General features: G+C 44.3%; 1 protein-coding gene and 1 long non-coding RNA gene across 6 annotated transcripts in view; one reads left to right on the top strand and one right to left on the bottom strand.

The window, feature by feature from the left end:
- LOC130355601 (uncharacterized) overlaps positions 1-5,940 on the bottom strand; it is a 40,708-nt gene extending 34,768 nt beyond the window's left edge. Inside the window, exon 1 of the long non-coding RNA XR_008888592.1 lies at positions 5,832-5,940. This is a non-coding gene — a long non-coding RNA (uncharacterized LOC130355601). The remainder of the gene's footprint in view (positions 1-5,831) is intronic.
- TSGA10 (testis specific 10) overlaps positions 1-20,928 on the top strand; it is a 70,041-nt gene that overhangs the window by 6,593 nt on the left and 42,520 nt on the right. For 2 of the 5 annotated variants that reach the window (XM_056555949.1, XM_056555944.1), the window contains exons 1-4: positions 5,799-5,927; positions 10,541-10,756; positions 17,961-18,026; positions 19,088-19,238. In XM_056555949.1, coding sequence (XP_056411924.1) covers positions 5,823-5,927; positions 10,541-10,756; positions 17,961-18,026; positions 19,088-19,238 — 538 coding nt within the window. In that variant the 5' untranslated portion in view covers positions 5,799-5,822. Of the gene's footprint in view, positions 1-5,604; positions 5,746-5,798; positions 5,928-8,135; positions 8,198-10,540; positions 10,757-17,960; positions 18,027-19,087; positions 19,239-20,928 lie in introns of those variants that run through there. The other 3 variants (XM_056555945.1, XM_056555948.1, XM_056555947.1) reach the window with 3 other exon arrangements.

Raw genomic sequence — 20,928 nt, 5'->3', positions numbered from 1 at the left:
GGGCTCCTAACCAGTACCCGTGTGACGGCTTGCACCTTTTTTCTATATTTATTCTATCTATGCGGATGTGCTGCTTTTTTTTTGCTGAATTGTAGATAGATAGATAGATAGACTTTACAGAAGAGGCAGCACATCCGCCAAGGAATAGTAGCAAAAAGTAAAAAAAAGGTGCACGCTGTCATAGGGGTCTTGGTTAGAGGCCCCAACTTGAATAGCAGCCGACTGCAGCACACTAAAGTGTCTTGGTGCCAAAAAAGGTGTCTTTATTCCATCATTAGCAAGCAAAAGAAGTGCATTGTTTTGGTAGTCTCACACCACCATCTTAAGGCATGATCATGCCTGAAGATGGTGGCGTGAGACTACCGAAACGTTGCACTTTTTTTGCTTGCTAATGATGGAATAAAGACACCTTTTTTGGCACCAAGACACTTTAGTGTGCTGCAGTCTTCTCTGCTGCTAGATAGATAGATAGATAGATAGATAGAAAGACATTGATCTATGTCCTATATCTATCTATCTATCTATCTATCTATGTATGTCAGTGTTTCCCAACCAGGGTGCCTCCAGCAGTTGCAAAACTACAACTCCCAGCATGCTGGGAGTTTTAGTTTTGCTACAGCTGGAGGCAACCTGTTCAGGAAACACTGATATATGCCCTATCTATCTATCTATCTATCTATCTCAGTGAGAGATATAAGATTACTAATCCTCCATGTACCCGCATTGTTTTGATAACTGTTGCCCTTGGTTACGACCCACTATGGCGAGGTAGCACATGCTCAGTTCAGCTGCAGTCTCGTGAAGGTAATGGCAGTTTGTCTCCACTGTGCTTATAAGCAAGGGGGATTGTGGGAAGGTGTGTGCTCTGTTGCGCGGCACTATACAGTGGTCTCCAAACAGTAGACCTCCAGATGTTTCAAAACTACAATTCCCAGCATGCCCAGACAGTCAGGCATGTGGGACGTTGTAGTTCTGCAACATTCGGCCCTTCAAATGTTGCCGAACTACAACTCCCATCATGCCTGGACAGTCTGGGCATGCTTGTAGTAGTAGTTTTGCAACATCTGGACGTTCACAGTTTGTAGACCAATACACAGTGGTCTCCAAACTGTTCTCCTTCAGTTGTTGCATAACTACAACTCCCAGCATGCCCTTTGGCTGTCAGTGCATGCTGGGAGTTGCAGTTTTTCAATAAGTTTTTTAATAGAAGTAATTTATAAATCTGTTTAACTTTCTGGAGCCAGTTGATATATGAAAAAAAGTTTTTTTCCTGGATAACCCCTTTAAACACAATCTCTTCATCACAGCCCCACATTTCTCCACAAGCTCCGCATCTCTGGGTAAATGAGTCAGTTTGGCTTGCAAACCACGCCCTCAGAGCCATGCCCCCTTCTATTTTCGGACAGCAATCTTTTCATCACAGCTCAGCCCCATCTGGGGATAGGATATGAGGTCAGGATATGAGGACGGGATATGAGGAAAGGATATGAGGTCGGGATATGAGGACGGGGTAAGAGGACAGGATATAAGGGCGGGATATGAGGACAGGATATGAGGATGGGATATGAGGTCAGGATATGAGGATGGGATATGACGTTGGGATACGAGAACAGGATATGAAGTCGGGATATGAGGATAGGATATGAGTTCGGGATATGAGGACGGGGTGAGAGGACAGGATATAAGGGCAGGATATAAGGGCGGGATATGAGGTCGGGATATGAGGACAGGATATGAGGATGGGATATGAGGTCAGGATATGAGGATGGGATATGACGTTGGGATACGAGAACAGGATATGAGGTCGGGATATGAGGATAGGATATGAGTTCGGGATATTAGGATGGGATATGAGTTCAGGATATTGAGATGGAATATGAGGAAAGGATATGAGATCGGGATATGAGGATGGGATGTGAGGACGGGAAATGAGGTCGGGATACGAGGATGGGATATGAGGTTGGGATATGAAGTCAGGATGAGGATGGGATATAAGGTTGGGATATGAGGTCGGGATATGAGGATGGGATATGAGGTCGGGATACGAGGTCAGGATATGAGAATGGGATATGACGTTGGGATACGAGAACAGGATATGAGGTCGGGATATAAGGATGGGATATGAGTTTGGGATATGAGTTTGGGATATGAGTTTGGGATATGAGGATGGGATATGAGGTTGGGATACGAGGTCGGGATATGAGGTCAGGATGAGGATGGGATATGAGGTTGGGATATGAGAATAGGATATGAGGTCGGGATATGAGGTCAGGATATGAGGTCGGGATATGAGGTCAGGATACGAGGACAGGATATGAGGTTGGGATACGAGGCCGGGATTTGAGGACGGGTTATGAGGACAGGATATGAGGACGGGATATGAAGTTGGGATATGAGGACGGGATATGAGGATGGGATATGAGGTCGGGATATGAGGTCAGGATTAATGATGAGCGGCATTGCCCATATTCGAATTTGCGATATTTCACAAATATATAGACGAATATTTGTCTATTTCGTTATATATTTCTTATATTCGCATATGCGTATATTTGCATGTGAATATTCGCATATTTGTGTATTGGAGGAAGAAAACAGTGAGGGGGAGGGCAACTTTACGATTGGTTGCTAGGTATTTTGTTGATAACCTCTGACAAGTGTATTTGCATCTTTCTAATTGGCCCACAAGTGAAAAGAAGGAATATGCAAATATTCACATATGCGAATATTCGCACATATGCGCAATAAAAGCGAATGTTTCGAATATGAAGCGAATATATTCGCAATATTCGCGAATTTGCTTTATTTGCGATAAAAATTTGAAATGCGAATATTCGCGCCCAACACTAGTCAGGATACGAGGACAGGATATGAGGTTGGGATACGAGGACGGGTTATGAGGACCGGATATGAAGTTGGGATATTGAGGTCGGGATATGAGCAGGGCTCGAGTCCTGCAGGAACGCACAGGAATGGCGTTTCTTTGCTTTTTCCACAGGAGGAACGCCATCCCTGTTGCATTAGTTCTGCAGGACCGACCTCTGTTCTTACCCTCCCTCCGTCTCCTCCCCCGGCCCGGACTGCTAGATGCTGGAGAAGTAGGACCTGTGATGATGTCACCATCACATGTTGGGGCAGAGCTTAGCTGTGGAGGAAAAGGACAGATCGTGGCTGAAGGACCTGTGTGATGCTGTGGAGGAGGCGGGGCTAAGCTGGAGGAGAGATCACATGTCACTCCCGTAAGGTAATTACGTTGAAGGAGGTTTGTTACAGTGTGTCACCCCAGTAGTAGCTAATTACATGAGGAGGAGGTTTGTTACAGTGTGTCACCCCAGTAGTAAGGTGATTGCATGAGGAGGAGGTTTATTGCAGTGTGTCACCCCAGTAATGAGGTAATTACATGAGGAGGAGGTTTGTTGCAGTGTGTCACCCCAGTAGTAAGGTAATTACATGAAGAGGAGGTTTGTTGCAGTGTGTCACACCAGTAGTAAGGTAATTGCATGAGGAGGATGTTTGTTGCAGTGTGTCACCCCAGTAGTAAGGTAATTACATGAGGAGGAGGTTCGTTACAGTGTGTCACCCCAGTAGTAAGCTAATTACATGAGGAGGAGGTTCGTTACAGTGTGTCACCCCAGTAGTAAGGTGATTACATGAAGAGGAGGTTTGTTACAGTGTGTCACCCCAGTAGTAAGGTGATTACATGAGGAGGAGGTTTGTTGCAGTGTGTCACCCCAGTATTAAGGCAATTACATGAGGAGGAGGTTTATTACAGTGTGTCACCCCAGTAGTAAGTTAATTACATGAGGAGGAGGTTTGTTACAGTGTGGCACCCCAGTAGAAAGAAGATTACATATGGAGGAGGTTTGTTACAGTGTATCACCCCAGTAGCAAGGTAATTACATGAGGAGGAGGTTTGTGACAGTGTGTCACCCCAGTAGTAAGGAGATTACATGAGGAGGAGGTTTGTTACAGTGTGTCACCCCAGTAGTAAGGTGATTACATGAGGAGGGGGTTTGTTACAATGCATCACCCTAGTAGTAAGGAGATTACATGAGGAGGAGGTTTGTGACAGTGTATCTCCCCAGTTCTAAGAAGATTACATGAGGAGGTTTGTTACAGTGTGTCACCCCAGTAGTAAGGTGATTACATGAGGAGGAGATTTGTTACAATGTATCACCCCAGTAGTAAGGAGATTATATGAGGAGGAGGTTTGTGACAGTGTATCACCCAAGTTCTAAGAAGATTACACGAGGTTTGTTATAGTGTGTCACCTCAGTAGTAAGAAGATTACACGAGGAGGAGGTTTGTTACAGTGTGTCACCCCAGTTCTAAGAAGATTACATGAGGAGGTTTCTTACAGTGTGTTATCATGATCATAGGGACAGAAGGAGGTTTTTGTTACAGTGTATTATCAGAATTATAACCCCTTAAGAACATTCGGGGAGATATATAAAGACCTGTGCAGAGGAAAAGTGGAGCAGTTGCCCATAGCAACCAATCAGATTGCTGCTTTCATTTTCAGAGGCCTTTTAAAAAAATAAAGAAGCGATCTGATCGGTTGCTATGGGCAACTGGTCAACTTATCCTCTCCACAGGTTTTAATAAATCTCCCCCATTGGATGTAAATATACATCTTGGTGCCCTGGTACTTAAAGGGGTACTCCGCCCGTAGACATCTTATCCTCTATCCAAAGGATATGGGATAAGATGTCTGATCGCGGGAGTCCCCGATCTCGGCTGTGGCACCCCGCCGCCATCACTGCACAGAGCAAACTCGCTCTGTGCGTAATGACTGGCGATACAGGGGCCAGAGTATCATGACTTCACGGCTTCGTTCCTTGTGATGTCACGGCCCGTCCCCTTAATGCAAGTCTATGGGAGGGGGCGTGACGGCGGAACGTGACGTCGCGAGGGGTGGTGGTGGTGGTGGGGGGGGGGGGGGGTTGTATTAGAAATCTTGGGTGAGTTCCCACACTTTTTTTTCCAGGACTTGACCCCTGGATATGAGGTCAGGATACGAGGACAGGATATCCGGATGGGATGAGATGGAGCATCATTTTGGCTTTTTCTCTCCCAAAGAAAGACTGGGGTAGAAAGACTGGGGCTATATTCAGTGGGGATATATATAAAGCAAAAATGGACAGTGGCACACCAAGTGAAAAATAGAAAGGTGATTTATTAAAAAAAAAAAAAAAACGTGTCAGCCTAACACGTTTTTTTGAATAAATCACCTTTCTTTTTTTCACTTGGTGTGCCACTGTCCATTTTTGCTTTGTGTTTTGGAGGGGTCCCCAACCTGGACCTGACACAGTAGGCACGCGTGCACCTTTTTTCCTCTGGAGTGCTGCTTTCCTGATATATATATATATATATATATATATATATATATATATATATATATATATATATATATATATATATATATATATATATATATATATATATCCAACAGCTCCAAGTGTCCGTGTGAACAGGTGGGTACAATTCCTGGTAACCATGCAGAGCCCGCATGTAGGTGGAAGCTTGGAGGAGCAGCAGTGTTTACAGTAGCCACTACTGTGACAACAGAGGAGGGAATGGGAGGAAAAGTGCGGGAGAGGGCACCCTGTGAGCGGGGGGCGGGGAGGCAGGAGGGCAGACGCTGCTCCACTACCCTCCGGTGCAGGAGCTGCTGCCGTACACTGTATAGCCATGGCAGGGAAACACCACGCCGGATCCAAGAGGATGGCAGAGCTGCACATCAAGGTATTCCTGGCACCGCACTGCAGCTCTTACTTTTCTTTTCCTTTGAGGCTCCGCCTGCACATTCATCCCATTCATACATGGTTCACCTGTTGCTGACCGGGCAGGCTGATATGATAACCTCAATATCTAGTAGTGTAGCGATCCTATACAGATCGGTGTGTGAGAATGGAGGAGCAGATGAGGTATATGGCACTCACATAGGCACTGGGCACAGAGGGGGACACGTGTGAGTCCTGGGTTACCATGGAGACGAGTTTACCGGTGCCTACAGTTGGGTGAGCTCGCTGCTACCGGCTGTGCCCGGTATGGTGCTGGCATTGATGTCTTTACTTTTACCTCTATTCTGACATGTGACCCTTAACAAACAGAACCACTGACTTGTTTGTCATAGTTTTATGTGTAGTAAATCAGTGTTTTCCAAACAGTGTGTCTCCAGCTGTTGCAAAACTACAACTCCCAGCATGCTGGGATTTGTAGTTTAGCAACAGCTGAAGACACGCTGTTTGAAAAACACTGTAGTATATAAAACATTGCTAGGCTAGGTCAGGGCTCAAGTCCTGCAGGAACGCTTGGGAACTGAGTTCCTGAACTTATTCCAGAAGGAACACCGTTACCCTTAACAAGAGTCCTGCAGGGACAGCCTTTTTTCCCAGGACTTGACCCCTGGGCTAGGTTCACATCTGCGTCAAAGATCTGTGTATCCACAGGGTACCATGTTAAAGTCTATAACAGTGGTCTTCAACCTGCGTCCCTCCAGATGTTGCAAAACTACAACTCCCAGCATGCCCGGACAGCCAACGGCTGTCTGGGCATGCTGGGAGTTGTAGTTTTGCAACATCTGGAGGTCCGCAGGTTGGAGACCACTGGTCTATAAGATCCATTGGTGTCTGTTGTGCAACAGACCGTCCGGCTACGTTTTTCTGAAGGGAATGGACTTGTGACCCTGAACAGAACTACTGGCCCAGATGTAAACTTAGGCTTAATTCACACTTCCAGTGTGTTCAGACCCATTCAGGGTCCATTAAAGGGGTACTTCGATGGAAAAAAAATAAATGTTTAATCAACTGGTGCCAGAAAGTTAAACAGATTTGTAAATTACTTCTATTCAAAAAATATTAATTCTTCCAGTCCTTATCAGCTGTTGTATACTCCACAGGAAGTTCTTTTCTGTCTGACCACAGTGCTCTCTGCTGACACCTCTGTCCATGTCAGAAACTGTCCAGAGTACAAGCAAATGTCCATAGCAAACCTCTCTTGCTTCGGACAGTTCCTGACATGGACAGAGGTGTCAGCAAAGAGCACTGTGGTCAGACAGAAAACAAATGTAAAAAAGGAAAGGACTTCCTCTGGAGCATACAGAAGCTGATAAGTACTGGAAGGATTAAGATTTTTTAATAGAAGTAATTTACAAATCTGTCTAACTTTCTGGCACGAGTTGATTGAAAAATGTTTTTTTCCACCGGAGTACCCCTTTAAGTGTTTTTTATTTGCCCAGAATGGACACTGAGCACATTGGAGCACAACTGATACCTCATGGTTCCTCCAGATCCTGTTGACTTGAATGGGGTCCATCGGGTGTCCAATATTTTACAGGAGTTGAACATTGACTCCATTAGACTTTAACAAAATGAAGGACACCAGGCTGAATCCTGATCATCCCTGATAAAGTCAAAGGGATTCTCTCAGAATCCTTTGGTGTACTGTCCGGCTGCATTTAATCCGCTTAAACACAATCTGCGATCGCGCTCCCCAGACCTCCTGCTTAGATGTGAACCTAGTCTTAAAGGAAAACTGTCAACTTGCTTCCCCCGCACTACCCGGCGGTACTGGCACTCTGTCGTCAGTGTTTCTGGCCGCAGCGCCGCCCAGCTCATCAATATTCCTCCCCTCTCTCTTCTTTACAGAGCGGGCAGAAGAGGGAGGGAGGGGGGATATTGATGAACTGGGCGGCGCTGTGGCCATAAAACGCTGACGTCAGAGTGCCAGTTAGCCCAGCCGGTGCAAGTTAGCACCTAATTAGCATATACCCAGCCTTACAGATTGTGTCTTCCCTGTTGAAGAACATACGAGTCTGCAACATAAACTGACATGTTGCGGTTCTAAAAAACGCACCACAGGTCAATTTCCACGTTATTCTGGTGCAGATTTTTTCAGCAGAGTGTGGATCTAATTTCTCAAAATGTCATCCACTTTGCTGCTATTTAGCACCTAATGTGTTCACATCAGTATTCTCCCCTATCAATACATATTACTTACTACCTACTTTTTTGTGTTACATTTTGTATGTCAAAATGTTGGATTTTTAATAAAGTTATGCAGAAAGAAACGATCAGAGGGCGGCTCAGCAGCTGATGGGAACCACTTCTTATTGGTTAGTTGCACATCCTGCTGTCTCTTTTGAAAACAATGAACAGCCAATGGAATGGAAATCTGCCAACCAATCATAACTGTGGTATGGTGTAAGGCTGGGTTCACATATGTCCGGCTCAGTGAACCCAGCCTAAAACTCAACGCCACTGATGCCCCAACTGATAACAGCGTGCATCAGTTATCATCAGTTGTTTAGCATCCGGCATCCATTATGTCTGAATGCGTGTCTGACCATCCGGCATCCTTCTTGAGATGCCGGATGAATGTTAGTTGTCCCATTCAAATGCATGTGTTCAGTTCTAGCATCAGTTTCCCTTTTTAGGGAAGCAATGGAGGGAAAAGGTGACTGATGCTGGACATATGTGGACGAGCCCTAACAAAGAAGGCACTTAGGATGGGTAATACAGACCTATAGGGGCACAATAAGCAAAGCTAAAGCTAGTATAATCAAAGAATAAGGTAACCTGTCATCAGATTTATGCTGCTCAAACCTTGGACAGCATAAAACAGTGTCCCCTATTACAACTGTTATCATAGTTTAGATAACAGCCGTGAATAGGTCTTTGAGTCACCGGATGGTCTCAGGCAGCTTTTCCTGCCCCATTAGGTTTAACTGATATATCTATCCCCTAACTCCTCCTGGGACTGCCTGGTGACCCTATGCCCCGATCCTGATGATTTTTAAACTATGATTTCTGTGAAACGCTGCAGTGTCATTGACAGTTGTTGGTGTAACAAAGCCACAGAATATGCCTCAAATCTCAAGATAACCCACACCTATCTTGAAATCAAGGGTCCCCTAGCTCTTTCCATTTTGTCTGTGACTATTGGAGTTGATCACAGAGCCAAAAACATCCAAAACATTTAGCAGTTTGCATGATTCCCATTGACATTAGCAGGAGTTGCACAAACAGCATAGCCCTAGAAGCTACATTGTTTCCTCAACTTCTAAGTTACAGAAGCAACATAACTAGTGGTGCTATGCTGTTAACGCAACTCATATTCATTTCTATGGGAGTTACATAAATTGTGTAAAGCAGCCTATTCTGCTTTGAAAACATCTCTGGTGGCAGCATGCAGGTCAGAAGGTGACAAGGGCCTTCGAGATGTGGGTCACACCTCTGTTACCTGCACTGATCAGACATTTATGGCGTATACTGGGGGTATGGCATAAATGTAGAAATGGGAATAACTCTTTAAAGGGGTTATCCACCATAAGGTGATTTTAGTAAGTACCTGGCAGACAGTAATAGACATGCTTAGGAAGGATCTGCGCTTGTCTTGGGGCTAAATGGCTATGTTGTGAGATCACCATAACTCTGTGACTAGCTTTTTGTGAACTGGTATTTCCTGTTTAATTTTTCTTTTTTTGACTACAAATCCCATAATTCCATTTTCCTCCCTCCCACACATCAGCCACCCAAACATAAATGAACTGCATCCATTCAAAAGACCTGTGGTTTTCAATCAGGGTGCCTACAGCTGTTGCATTAGTTGCAGATTGATCTCTCTCCCACCAAGCGATGGCTCCAGCCATTGAAGCAGACAGGCTTCCTGTGATCAGCTGACTAGTGAGGTCAGGTCTCGGCAGCATTGCAACCTGGGAAAAATCTGAGACAACAGTAATTTTGTATGCTGGTAAAAATAAATATTGGGGTGAAAATCACTTTAGAATTGTGAGAACCGTCACACACAGGTACAGACACTATATTATAAACTACACTAATGTTACAGCTTCTGTAGCATAGTCAAATGAAAAAAATTCCTGAAATAGCCCTTTAAAGTTGACCTGTCAGCAGCTTTTAGGCTTGGTTCACACTATGGAATCTCCATATGGAAAAATTCTGTCTAGAGAGTGTGGACATTGCTGTCCCCAATAGACGGCAATGTCTTCCACGAGTAGATCTGCCTGAAGAATGAGCACCACCATTCTTTAGGCGGAAATTTGAAAGCAAATTTTTTGCTCACAAATTCTGCTGCAAAAATTACGAAGTGTGAATTTGTGAACGTAAAACCCATTGAATCACCTGTACATTTTAGTAAGCAGAATTTCTGTCTGCAATTTCAAAGCGGAATTTCAGGCTGAAATTCCGTAGTGTGAACCTAGCCTTAGGGTATAAAGAAAGGGCATGTCTGTCAAGGGCTTTTGACTCTGAATCTGTACATCCATCCAATCCAGTGCTGAGATATCAGAGTTTAAAAAGATATGCAGTTTAGTGCCAACTGGATGTTCTCCTCAAAGAGTTAAGGAACAAAGTAAGACTAGAACTGTAAGATTTTACAACCAATCAGATATCGGCTTGAAAAATGAATGCAGCATTGCGACTGGTTGCAATGACTGTTTCAGTTTTCAATCCTGATACCACATCTGCTGCAGTATCTGTATATAGACGTAACTGACCTTTTCTGTTGCTTTACCGACTAGATTGATGAACTGCAGTCTGCAAATCGGACCCTTAAACAGCACGTAGTACATCTTACAGAAAACAAAGAGGCTGTGAGCAATGAAGTTGATATCTTGACTCAAAAGAATGAGCAGCTCTGCAGAGAACTGACCGAGATAGACAAGCTAGCCGAGCAACTGGAGAAAGAGAAGGAACAAGCCCTAAATATCGCTGAACAGGAACTAGAACAAGCAAAGGTATTTTTTTTTCGATTTGTTTAAGGGCTTTCAAGCTCCCTCAGAAAGTAATAAATACACTGCTCAAAAAAATAAAGGGAACACTAAGATAACACATCCTAGATCTGAATGAATGAACTAATCGTATGAAATACTTTCGTCTTTACATAGATGAATGTGCTGACAACAAAATCACTCAAAAATGATCAATGAAAATTTAGGATTTTCCTAGTATATTGACGGAAAATATAGATTTTATAAAGACAGGAGGCGAGTATCAATTGCATATTCTTTCTTTAATATGCCCAATAGCAGAAAAAACAAATGTAACATGAATGTAAAATGGAAGAAAAAAGATGCAGGTCACCTAACAACCTGACCGCACCCCTTCCAACATCTCCACCAATCCCATCCGGGCTTGCTCCATAAAAGACAGTGTAGCCTCCGCCTCCTCCTCTTTCTTGATGCCGAAAACACCTGGACTGTAACCATAATTCCAACGCAGCCGAGCACCGAAGTCGTCTCCGAACAGTGAAGACGCAACTACAACATCACGTGTTCCAACTTGATCGTGATCTCCAAAAGAACATCGGATCATTCAACCGAAGAAACTGAAGATGATGACCCACATCACGCGGATCCGCCAGACAATCCTCTTAGTATCCTAGAAAAAAGAAAAAACACACCATAACAGGGAGGGCACCAAACATCGGGTGGGATGATACTCGCCTCCTGTCTTTATAAAATCTATATTTTCCGTCAATATACTAGGAAAATCCTAAATTTTATGGCAGACAGGAGGCTCGTATCAATTGCAAGTTCAAAGCAAGGAATAATATATATATAACATGGCAAACATTATAGTACTGACATAGCTATATGAGATTCAGGTCTAAAATAATAATTGCGGAAAGTCTCCTCCGAAGACCAATCCGCCGCTTTCAAAATATCAGACAAAGAACCTCCTGCCTGAGCTACTTTAGTAGCCATGGCCCCCCTGGTAGAATGTGCCCGGAATAGAGACACATCCACTCCTGCCATAGCCATCGTCAGTTTCACCCAACGCGCCAGAGTCGGGGAAGAAACCGGAAGATACGGTGTACAAAACGAAATCAATAACTGAGAAAAACGCGGAGCACGAAATGACGCCGTTCTAATCTCATATTCCTTCAAACACCGCACTACACATAGTTTGGGATGAGAAGGAAACAGCGGATAGAACACAGTGCGCAAATTCGTCTTAGTACGCCTAGTAATAGAAAAATTCACCCCATGAGGGGTAAATTGTCTCCTGGATATGTCTAAAGCGCGCACATCAGAAACATGCTTAATAGACACCAGGCACAACAGCATAGTCATTTTATATGACAGAAGCTTGAGTGACAACGAACCGTTATCCTCCCAAGAGGAAAACATTCGGAGCACCATTGACACATCCCACGTGGCTAAATAACGTGGAGTCGGAGGACGTTTAAACCTAATTCCCTTCAGAAGACGGCAAACCATTGGGTGTTGTCCCACCGGTACACCATCCATCGGGATGTGTTGTGCTGAAATCGCAGACCTATAGACATTAATGGTTCTATAAGCCTTCCCAGCATCGAACGCTTCCGACAAAAAATTTAACACTCCGTACACAGGGGCATGAACGGGATCCATTTGCCGTTGTGAGCACCAATGAACCCATAGTCCCCAGGCCGATCGGTAAGCCGATCTGGTACCCGGAGCCCAAGCCTCGCACATGAGGTCTCTAGTTGACCGTGATAGTCGTCTATCAACTCCTGGCGACCCGAAATCAGCCAGGCTACTAAGGGTAATTGACCCGACAAAACCAGAGGATGCGATTCCCCTGATGGATTGCGAAGTAATTCGGGGAACAGGGGACAAATCCTCGGACAATCTACGGTCATCCCCAATATCTGAGGAAACCACGATTGGGTCGGCCACCATGGAGTGATCAACACCAAAGTCGCCCCCTGTGCTTCCGCATGCCATAATACTCTGGGTATCATGGTGAACGGTGGAAACGCATACAGCGTGTCCTGAGGCCACACCTGTCTGAACGCATCCGTCGCCAGTGCCTCCGGATCCGGCCTCCAACTGAAGAACCTGGGAATCCGATAGTTGAGTCGGGACGCAAATAAATCCAGAGTCAAAGGACCCCATAATTCCTGGAGGGCACGAAAAACTGTGAGGTGCAGTGTCCAATCGCTGCCATCCACCAAATGTCTGGAGTTCCAATCCGCCACAGAGTTGGATACTCCTGGCAGATACTCCGCTTGAAGAAGTATATTCCTCCCCAGGCAAAACAGCCAGAGTTTCTTCGCAATGTCCGTCAACCTCTGGGATTTCGTGCCCCGTAAACGGTTGACGTACTGCACTGCCGTGATGCTGTCCATGCGTAACAATACGCAACAATCTGTCTTGTGAGACACAAAGCTTTTGAGAGCAAAAGAACCCGCGAGTAGTTCCAGGCAGTTGATGTGCAACTGAGATTCTGCTGGGGACCATTTGCCCCCTGTAGTCGAGGACCCGTACCGGGCACCCCATCCGCTCATGCTGGCGTCCGACTCCAGGATAATGTCCGGCTTGGAATTGAAGATCGTTCTTCCATTCCAGTCCTGGACGTGTCGGAGCCACCATAACAGTTCCTCGCGAGCTTCCTGCGACAGTGGAACCTGATCTGCGTACGTTAGGCCACCCGCCAAGTGACTGATCTTCAGTCTCTGCAGCGCCCTGTAATGTAGGGGGGCCGGAAAAATCGCTTGAACTGAAGAGGACAACAGTCCCACAATGCGGGCCACCGCCCGAAGAGATACCAATTGTTTGCGGAGCAACAATCTGATCTCCTTGCGCAGCACCACAAGTTTCTTGTTCGGCAAACTCAAGGTTGCCGATCGGGTATCCACCTGAAATCCCAGAAACTCCATGATTCGTGCTGGTCTGAACACCGATTTCTTTTCGTTGACCAGGAATCCCAGCTCTGTAAGAAGAGTGATTGTCCACTCTACATGTAGCAGGGTCTGATGCATTGACCTGGCCATAATCAATATATCGTCTAGATATATGATCAGTCGGACCCCCCGGCTTCTTAACGCCGACACCACCGGTCTCATGAGCTTGGTGAAGCACCAAGGGGCCGATGACAGACCGAACGGAAGGCAGGTAAACGCCCATTTCTGACCTTCCCACAGAAACTGGAGAAAGTGGCGGGAAGAAGGATGGACTGGTACCGTAAGGTACGCGTCCTTCAAATCTATCTTTGCCAACCAATCGTTCTGGAGCAACAGGTCCCTTAGGAGATGAATGCCCTCCATTTTGAAATGGCGATATAAAACGCACTCGTTTAAGCCTTTCAGGTTTATAACCGGTCTGTATCCTCCATCCTTCTTTTTTACGAGAAAAATGTTGCTGAGGAAACCCGGTTCGTCCATCGTTACTGGACAAATAGCGTTCTTGGCATAGAGATCTGTGATCTCGGTGCGAATTAAGGTTCTGTCTGAGTTTGAGAAAACAATGCGTCTTGGTCGACGTGTTTGCAGCGGGGGCGCTACGAATTCTATAACATATCCCCTCACCGTTTGCAGAACCCACGGGTCTGATGTAATCAGGGACCAAGCGTGGGAAAAATATCTCAGTCTGCCCCCCACAGGGATATTCGTTAACGGCATGTTGCTTCGGCCTACCTGTGGATCTTCCTCTAGGGAAACCTCGAGAACCTCCCCGAGCCCTCCAGGGCCGACTTCTGGATGGAAAGAAAGGAGTAGCGGGAACTGTGGCGGCGACCGCCTGCACCTGTGGCCTCTCTTGTACGTACTGCACTGGACCCCTATTGTGGGGTCTGAAATAGGCACCTCGGCCGGAAGGGCGACCCCTACCCCTTCCAGCCTTCCCGAAAACCTTTGCGGATTTCTTTAAAGAGGATTGTGCCTTATCCAGGCTAGAAAAGAGACCCACGAATTAATGTTCTTGATGAGCGAATCTCCGAAGAGAAGGCCCTCCGCAGATGGGCCTGGTTCCTCTGTCGCAAGATGGGTCAACTGAGGATCCAATCTCATCAAAACAGAACGTCGTCTCTCAGATGACATGGCCGTGTTGGCATTACCAAGCAGGCACGTGGCTCTGAGAGCCCAACCTCTCAGAACTTCCGCGTCCACTTGCGTACCCGCGGCCACCGCCTGTTCCGCCATGTTCAGAATCTTTGTTAACGGACCTAATAAATCAAGCAGTTTATCCTGCACCGATTTGAAGGACCTATCCAATCCCTTACTAGGGTTTTTGCCCGATTTCAACAGGTATTTCACCAAGATCGGATCGAGTTCTGGGGTCACTGCCACCTTATTGGCGACCGAAGGACGGGGACACTCAGACCTGAGCTTGTTCCTGTTACCCCTGTCCAGGGGTTTTCTCAACCAAGCCTCAATGTATTTAGCGACCTGAGGGATCGGTGTCCACTCACCTGACCGCGGATGCTTGATAGCCTCCGGGTCGAAGAAGGGGACTCCCTGAGAGTCCAGAACAGCGTTGACGGAAACGTCATCATTGTGAGAAGAACCAGAGGGTTGAACCTCATCTTCATCACAACCGTCATCCTCCCCGCTATCGAAAGCGGAGTGTTCAGAATCATCTGAAACAGATTCGGACTCTGAATCCGATCTATCCACATAGGAATCAGGCTTAATCCGCTTGGCGGACCGTTTAACCCGGTTAGTATCAACTTCCTCCCGGGCGGAGGGTCTTTTGCCCGTAAACGGGTTGCTGCCCTCAGGCAAAGGGTCAGCTGCAAGAGAGTGGCCACCACTCAATGGGGTTGGCAACATAGCAGAGGTCGCTGTGTCGGTACAATGGTGACTCTTCCGGGCCGACTTCCCGGGTCTCAATGAGCCAGAAGAGTGAGTCTGCTCTGAGGAGCCTGCCAGCACTAAAGCTGGTGGGATAGGTGCGTCTTGGCGCGATTGAGATATGGCCATAGATACAGATCGGGTAATGGTATCATTAACCGTTGTCATGGCGGCTGCAAGGGCAGTATGTACCGACCTGTGGACCAGTTGCTGAATTTGTTCAGCGGACATGCGATCCTGGTCATGCGAGCCGTTGGGGCCCTCCCCCATGGTCAAATCCATTTTTCCGTCTGTCATAGTAGCTACTGAACGTAGATAAAACTACAGCAAAAACTCGGGACTGTGGAGAGAGAATATAATATGTATAGAATAAGTATAAATTTATTAATATGGTATAAATATATACACATTAAGAAAAAATATATACACAAATAAATGTACACATAAATGCATGTATATATATATATATGTATATTATATACATATATATACCTATACAAATGAGTATGTCTCCCTATATATACATGTGGAACGATGTAGGTCACAAGTAAAAGGAGGGGAACTGCGCAGAGCCTAGGCAGAAACTAAAGTGATCAGCTTAGAGCAGGAGGAACAGTGTGAGGGGAAACACAAGTCCTCCGATCCTCTGCGAATCCCGACGCGAGCGCCGCACTAGGGGTGGGGTGGGCGTGGCGTTCGTCCGCCCGAAATCTCGCGATATCAGCCGCGCTCCTGAAGAGATGGAAGCGCGCGCTGGCAGCGGAGAAGATGGGCGGCGCAACAACTGAAGAAGAAGGGTGATGTCACCGGAGATGGCGGCCGTCCGACAGAGTGGAAAAAATAGGGAACAGGACTAGAGTGTGGACATTACAGTGAAGCGGGGCAGCGCTCTGAATTATCAGGTAACGAAAAAAAAACAGAGGGTGCGGGCGTATGCAGTATCTACTCCAGCACCCAGGAGAATATATGTATATATATAAGAAAAAATACAGGAAAGAATGTAGAAACAAAAAGGTAATGGGAATAAGGGAGTGGGAATAAGACTCCCAGCTGTTCCCAAGGAAAGAGTTATATAAGTCTATACAGAAACAGTGAACAATGAATAGCTTAACATACAGTTATCACAATGGTACTTATCTGTCTATTGAGCAGAAAGAAAGAGGAGGAGGCGGAGGCTACACTGTCTTTTATGGAGCAAGCCCGGATGGGATTGGTGGAGATGTTGGAAGGGGTGCGGTCAGGTTGCTAGGTGACCTGCATCTTTTTTCTTCCATTTTACATTCATGTTACATTTGTTTTTTCTGCTATTGGGCATATTAAAGAAAGAATATGCAATTGATACGAGCCTCCTGTCTGCCATAAAATCAAATTTATCAACTCATGGAGGTCTGGATATGGAGGCACACTCAAAATCAAAGTGGAAAACCACACTACAGGCTGATCCAACTTTGATGTAATGTCCTTAAAACAAGTCAAAATGAGGCTCAGTAGTGTGTGTGGCCTCCACGTGCCCGTAGGACCTCCCTACAACTCCTGGACTTGCTCCTGATGAGGTAGCGGATGGTCTCCTGAGGGATGTCCTCCCAGACCTGGACTAAAGTATCTGCCAACTCCTGGAAGCATAGGAACTGAGAAGTGGTCTGTGGTCCCCACCTGCAGAACTACTCCTTTATTGGGTGTGTCTTGCTAATTGCCTATAATTTCAACCTGTTGTCTGTTCCATTTGCACAACAGCATGTGAAATTGATTGTCAATCAGTGTTGCTTCCTGAGTGGACAGTGTGATTTCACAGACGTTTGACTTGGAGTTACATTGTGTGGTTTAAATGGTTTTGAGCAGTGTATATAGCAGTGATCTACACAAAATACTGTCAAGGTCATGTTCACTCATTAAGCTGTTTTATGCCACAGATCTACCACTATTAAGAGGATCTAAAAAGCTACATTCTATCATATCTCCATCGTACCCACTTTGAGTGACAAATTTAAGCTACTGAATGCCGTAGGGTACATTCATAAGGAGCCCTTGGCTTGCCTTATGGTTACTGTATTTACATATATCTTTTGTGCTGCAGCTGTTTTCTGCCAGTGTAAGTATGTGTAAATATGCCCAGAATCTCCTACTGACATCAGCCATGCATATACAGTGCGTTGGATGTACGCTCTGTAAATATGGTGCAGGCTTAGTAGCTGAGCCTGCTCTATATATAGTGGGCATACTACAGCTGATGCCTGTTGGCAGCGGCCGAGATCGGAGATAACTCTGGTGAAACTAAAGTAGAAGGAATAGAACTGCTTTGATAAGATGAAGGATCAGCTGTGATTCTCATGTTGAAATATTTGATTTCACTAACCTGACAATAATTTCATATCTTGTACTTTCAGAGTGAATTAAGACAACAACAGAAAACTATTGATAATTTGGAGGTCACAGTAAAAAATCTAAAATCAGTGAGTAGAGACTAATATATAGATATATGTGTGTGTGTGTGTGTGTGTATGTGTGTATATATATATATATATATATATATATATATATATATATATATAGAGTAAGGAGTCAGCACTCAAGAATCCCAGTGCGTCTGCAAGTGTCCAACCAGTGTGCCACCACCGGATAAAGCAAATTCCAACCAAAGCGAAGACACAGCAAACTGCAGCGGTGTATGGGTGAACAAAGTGGCTAAAAGTTTATTGCACCAAGACCATGCAATGTTTCAGCCAAATGGCCTTTCTCAAGCATAACAAAACATACAAAGGGGTATTTAAGAAGGGTATTTTGTATGTTTTGTTATGGTTGAGAATGGCCATTTGGCTGAAACATTGCATGTACTTGGTGCAATAAACTTTTAGCCACTTTGTTCACCCATACACCGCTGCAGTTTGCTGTGTCTTCGCTTTGGTTGGGGTATATATATATATATATATATATATATATATATATATATATATATATATATATATAAACTTTTCATGATTGTATAGTAATACTTTATGTATAAAGACTCCACAGGAAGTTCTTTTATTTTTGAATTTCCTTTCTGTCTGGCCACAGTGCTCTCTGCTGACACCTGTGTCCATGTCAGGAACTGTCCAGAGCAGGATAGGTTTGCTATGGGGATTTGCTCCTACTCTGGACAGTTCCTGACATGAACAGAGGTGTCAGCAGCGAGCACTGTGGTCAGACAGAGAAGAAATTCAAAAAGAAAAGAACTTCCTGTGGATCATACAGAAGCTTAGAAGTACTGGAAGGATTAAGATTTTTTTAATAGAAGTAATTTACAAATCTGTTTAACTTTCTGGAACCAGTTGATTAAAAAAAAAAAAAAAAAAAAGCGGAGTATCCCTTTACTCCTGACAGAAAAAAAATGCTGTTTTTGGAGATTTTATGCATGAAAATGAGGTACAAAAAAGCTGTGTGTGAATGTAGTCATATCCTTAATGCATGCTATAGCATTGTATATCTACTGTGGTAAATATAAAAGATGATGATGATGTTTCTTCATAACCAGGAAGCTAACATTGCCAAAGAACAATTAGAAAAAGATGCAAGTGAACTGGAGGAAAAAACACAGGAGACCAGGGCCATAAACCTTCTTTTAGACCAACTGCAGGAAGACAACAACAGACTCAGCAAGAAAGTTGAAAAACTTGAGAAAGCTGGTATTTTTGTCATTGAACGCTCATTTGTTTCTCCTGTAATGTGTAAAATCTAAATATTGAAGTTTCAGAGAATGATATGATTACATTACTTTACATGTTCCTATAATTTTTCTCTATGTAGTTTTATTTAAATATAACCTTAAATTAAAGGAATTGTCCAAATTATAAAAAAAAATCACTATACTCCCTTGTTTTATTATTGCACTGCTACCTTGGTCCTCTCCGCCAGCTATGTTTTACATGTCTACAATGATGATGTGCTCATTTATCCACATCATCCCTACAACCAGTCACAGGATACAGCACAAGACTACTGAGGCCAGTAATTGGCTTTAGGGTTGGCATCAGGCATGTAAACAAAGCTAGCAGCAAGAATCAGAACAGTGGCACTGGACGCAATACGAATAAAACAGTTTATTTATTATTTTATAACAATATTGGACTACAATTTTTTTTAATTTGGATAACCACTTTAACATATTATTTAGACCAACCTTACAAATCTTTCATATTTGCAGTTCTGGTTCTCTCAACACTTGGATAATAGCAATGTGGTACAGAATTCCCAAGTTTTAGGCCGGTTTAGATGAGCCTAATACAGATGCATTTATATGTCGGTATTATGTCACAAATCCCATTCTGATTACGTAACCTGAACTAGAACCATCATAGATTTCTATGATGCTGCCAGTTCTTGTGATTAGGTAAATCATCACTATATTGCATTTATATTGCATTGCCATAAGGTGATTTAAGCACTTACCTGTCAGACAGTAAATGGACATGCTTAGGAAGGATCAGTGCTTGTATTGGAGCTAAATGGCTATTTTGTGACATTACCATAATGCTGCAGCTATCTTTTTGTAAAATGGCTATTTCCTGTTCGAGTTCCCTCCCTCCAACAACAAGTCTTAGGATTCTTTGTTTGTAAGTGTGTCACCTTTCTCCCTCCCACACATCAACCACACCACCCATTGAAGCACACCTGAGCTGGCTTCCATGCTGTCCTGTAAACAATAGACTAGTGTTTTCTAACCAGGGTGTCTCCAGCAAAATTGCACTTCCCTGCAGAATGATCTGCCTACCACCCAGCGGTCGCCCCTTAAAGAGATAGCATTTACAATATTGCATCTGCTTACTCATGCGATTAATGCATTTCCTGCTTTAAATTCACTACATTTCCTGCTGGGAGTTGCAGTTTTGCAACAACTGGAGACACGTTGTTTGGAAAACACTGCATTTATACTTAAAGGCTTATAATGCTTCTTGCCATAGAGCCTATAGATATAATGATATCATATAAACTATTAGAATTGCTGTGCAGATTACATATCTTTTTTCCTAAAACTGTTGCAGCATAAGCTTTAAGCAGCAATTCTACTTGGGGTTTTTACAACTTGATCTTGTATACACTTGGGCATTCATGCAGATGCATATGCTGAAATGCTTACACGCTGTTGCAACACCTTGATTCCTTTGAGACTATATCTATGTTTGTAATTAAAGTGTAAATGTCTTGATATTGTGGCAAGGAATTGTTCGCATATTTTAAATCTGTTTCGCTTCGTTCACAGCAACATCGTGACCTCATTTTGAAAGGGGTTGTCCTCACTATCCACTGTTTCTCTTTTTCTTTTTTTTTCTTTTTTTTAAAACCCTATTAGGTTCCGAACTATAGTAAACAAAGTGT

This window comes from Hyla sarda, chromosome 2 (assembly GCF_029499605.1).
Source record: "Hyla sarda isolate aHylSar1 chromosome 2, aHylSar1.hap1, whole genome shotgun sequence".
NCBI classification, from domain to species: Eukaryota; Metazoa; Chordata; class Amphibia; order Anura; family Hylidae; genus Hyla; species Hyla sarda.
The sequence above is the reverse complement of the archived record's forward strand: the minus strand, read 5'-3'. Positions and strand labels throughout refer to the sequence as shown.